Here is a 3,429-nt window from a genome sequence, read left to right as displayed (position 1 = left end):
CCGAGTAAAGTGCTGTATACCTAAAAGTATCACATTTGTTAACCACTGCCAAATTAAAGTGTGCTGTCGCAGCACATAACATACCGAGAAACCAAGACCGAGGAACTCCACCGCCAAGGAGCTGTACACAGAAACTAGAGCTGCACAGTAGAAACACTGAGACAGTGGGATGCTTCCAGTTGTAGGTGAGCCCATCCATAAACCTGCAGCCCCAGTGAGAAGCAGACAGACCCACTCAAACTCTAAAACACGCCGTTTCTGTCCTCAGGGCACTTACCAGCTCTTTGTCTTGAAGTTCTGTTTCTAGCTCCTGGAGACGTCTACTCAGCTGTGCATTTCTTTCCTTCTCTTTATTTATTTCATTGCACTGTTCCTCCAGTTCTTCAATCTTTAAGAAATGTCAGACATAGGTGAAATCTTTCAAACTTCTGAAAATCGAGGGCAGAATACAGCTGATGTACCTGGGCATTGCTCCCCTGAGCAGAGGGGAGCACGGACAATTCTCATTTGTCACGGATTCGTTTCCTAAATCATAGCACTTGATTAACCGCAACCAAATTATTGCCTCTTTCCTTAAAGGCAGCCAATTTACACATCCACCAGGATGCCCTGAGACCACGTTTATTCTCTCGCACAGTATCTTATACAAGTACTCAGGAAGGCACAAAACACTGAGCTGTTAAAATACGTGGAGCTGGGGATAAAATCTGCACTTCGCTTCTATGAAACCAACACAAGACTATAAGGGATGGATTTTCTTAATGCAGCAAGGAGAAGAAATCTCTCCAGTGCTCCCAGCTTTGCCTCCTCAGGGGTGGCTTATTGTTCAGTCTGGAGTACAAGGGACACAACATCAAAACTTTGGGGGGTGAAGCAGTTCAGAGCAATGTACGCCGCTTTCTTCTCTTGCCCAGGGATGTGCTTTGCTCTCTCCATACTTCCTCCTGCCAGCTCTGGACTCTGCTCCCTGGAGATGCACTTCCCATAGGCTGATGGGCCAGCTCATTAAACTACGTACTTTAATTCTCCGCTTCGTGTTGCTTTGGGATTGTAACTTCTCTCCTACGAAGGTAGAGCAATATGCAAAAAATTCTGACCCAATTAATGAAGGAAAAGAACTTCCCAGGGCGCTGCAGTTGTGCAGCATGAGCATCAAGCAAGGAACCTACTTGGGGAAAAAGCGCAGAAAATCTCTTGGTATAGAAAAAGACAGAGAGTGCTGCTGCAGAGTCTGGCTGGTCACTGGTACGATGCCTCTGCAGCTGTGGTAAGGTAGCGTTTTGAGAATCTCCTCATACCTAGGGCACAGCTACCGAGACGTGGCATGTTTCATCAGTTAATGTTAATGAGAATAAATTTTCTCTGCAACAGTATAGAAAAGTAAAAAACTACAGCGCATCATATTTCCTTCCAACACACCGTTCCAGTCTCTCACTTCTCCCCTGTTCAACAGAGACCGGGTATAGGAACCCAGATCATGTAACAACTAACACTAATTTGTTAACATAACATCGGTTTATACAGCTCTGGTTTGATCTTGGAATTATCACTGTGCACACCTAAAATACATGCCAATAGATAGAGAGCATCTGTCTCGGGAAAAGGTTGCTCCACTTCCAAAGCCGAAATAGTATTTGCATCCTACTGACATACAAAAAGATACGAAATTCCTTCCCTCTTTGAAAGAAAACACTAAACAGACAAACAAAAAAAAATCCTTACTAGACTGATGCAACCTCTACTCCTAAAGTTCCAGTGATCTATCTAAGAGAGCAGGAAAAGGACCTAGATTTTCCCAAGATGTTTAAGATTAATAGAGTGACATTATGCTTGCAAGCAGTGCTCATGGAAACAGGCTCCCCCACGCCCAGGGTGGTGCCAGCTCCATGTGGGGCTGTCACAGACAGCACAGTATTATCTGAGGGACAACGGCTACTCTAAACTGAGGCTTTAAAAATTTGAACTTCTGAATTATTCTCTGCTGTAGCCACTGCTCACCCTCGGTCTTATGCTCCTGAGAAACACTGTGTTTGGTAATGGAGAGTAGAAGAGTTTTGACGATGCCTCTTGCCTGTTTCCGGACGAGATGTGCCCAGCATTAGTGCAGGAGGACATAACCCACACCCTCATTTCCCTGCCTGACATTGGGATTTGCTTCTAATAGCGAGTGGTTCCCAGCTTGGTTTCCTGTGGGTAACCAGGCGATAACCGCGCCATCTGCTCATTCATCATCTGGCAGTAGTTAGGCGAGCTTTGAAAGGGATATGCAGTATGAACCTCACTTTTAAACCCCTTCTCTTTGACCAGCCTGGCCAGCCAAGCCCTGCCGACACCACGTCTCCCACACCAAGAGGCAGGGAGCTCCATGTGACACAGCAGCTCCAGTCCTCCCGCTGATCCCCAGCCCTTCGAACTTCCCTGCCCATGGTGTGCAGAGGGAAGCAGCTGCCTTACGACCCCCATCCACCTCACTCTTAAAGACAAACCTGTCTTCTAACATGCACAAATAAAGCAGCAGAAATCCAAGGGAATGAGCGATGGCAGGAGCAGCTAACTGGAAGAGACGGCTCTCCTGTGGGTATGCTCTGCTACCTTGCTCCTGAGCTGGTCGTTCTCTTCCTTGCAAGCTGAGAACTGCTTCTTCCAGTGCTCGATGCTGGCTGCGGACTCCTGCAGCGCCGTGGTCAGCCGGGCATTGCTCTCTCGCAGCGTCTGCAACTCCGTCTCCCATTTCTTCACATTGGATGAACTGAGAAAAGCAGGGTGCCATTAGGTCGCTTCACCTTACAACCCTGCGTATCTCTGCTCTCTACCTGACTGCAAACTCATTCACCTGTGGTGTGTGTTTACCAACAATTTGTTGTTGTAAGATCAAGAATGCTCAGATGTATGGAGTTGCCTACAGCCATTGCCTGCCTAAGGAGAACGCAAGCCTTAGTTTGACTGTCTCTGCCAAAACAATGGGATCTATCAACTCCAGCAGGCGACCTGGGTGTCGAACCACAGTCCTGCTGTCGAAGCAGGCTGTAGGGTTAAGCTGACAGCTGGCATCCCCACCATTTGCAAACGGGGGTTTTGCTCTGGTGCTGCGCATGGTCTGTACTCGCCTCCAGAGCTGTGCGGCAGTGCCTCACTGAGCACCCGGTGCAGCACAGGCCTGGGGACGTGGTACCCACGCCACAAAGCGACTCCATACATTTGCAGATGGTACAACAATTCAAAAGAGGAGATGTCAGGGGGTTGACACCATCTAGATTTGGGGTTTTTTTTAATGCTCGGCCTTAAATATAAAAGTGTTACATAATGCTGAAGAATTAAACTACTCATTCCCCAAAGCTTTGAGCTGCAGCACAGAGCACAAGATTAGTGAGAGAATGGAAGGAAAGGCTTTGAAACTCCCTACGTGCTAGCTGCTACTTGCCTGCGGAG

General features: G+C 47.6%; 1 protein-coding gene across 1 annotated transcript in view; it reads right to left on the bottom strand.

Moving 5' to 3' along the window:
• The window catches only part of HOMER2 (homer homolog 2 (Drosophila)), a gene marked incomplete at its 5' end in the record, with an annotated part of 34,662 nt that overhangs the window by 4,448 nt on the left and 26,785 nt on the right, over window positions 1–3,429 (bottom strand). The window contains 2 exons of the mRNA XM_010132334.1: window positions 278–388; window positions 2,593–2,749. Coding sequence (XP_010130636.1) covers window positions 278–388; window positions 2,593–2,749 — 268 coding nt within the window. The remainder of the gene's footprint in view (window positions 1–277; window positions 389–2,592; window positions 2,750–3,429) is intronic.

This window comes from Buceros rhinoceros, unplaced genomic scaffold (genome assembly GCF_000710305.1).
Source record: "Buceros rhinoceros silvestris isolate BGI_N320 unplaced genomic scaffold, ASM71030v1 scaffold1623, whole genome shotgun sequence".
In the NCBI taxonomy this organism is placed as follows: Eukaryota; Metazoa; Chordata; class Aves; order Bucerotiformes; family Bucerotidae; genus Buceros; species Buceros rhinoceros.
This window is presented reverse-complemented; position numbering and strand designations above follow the sequence as displayed.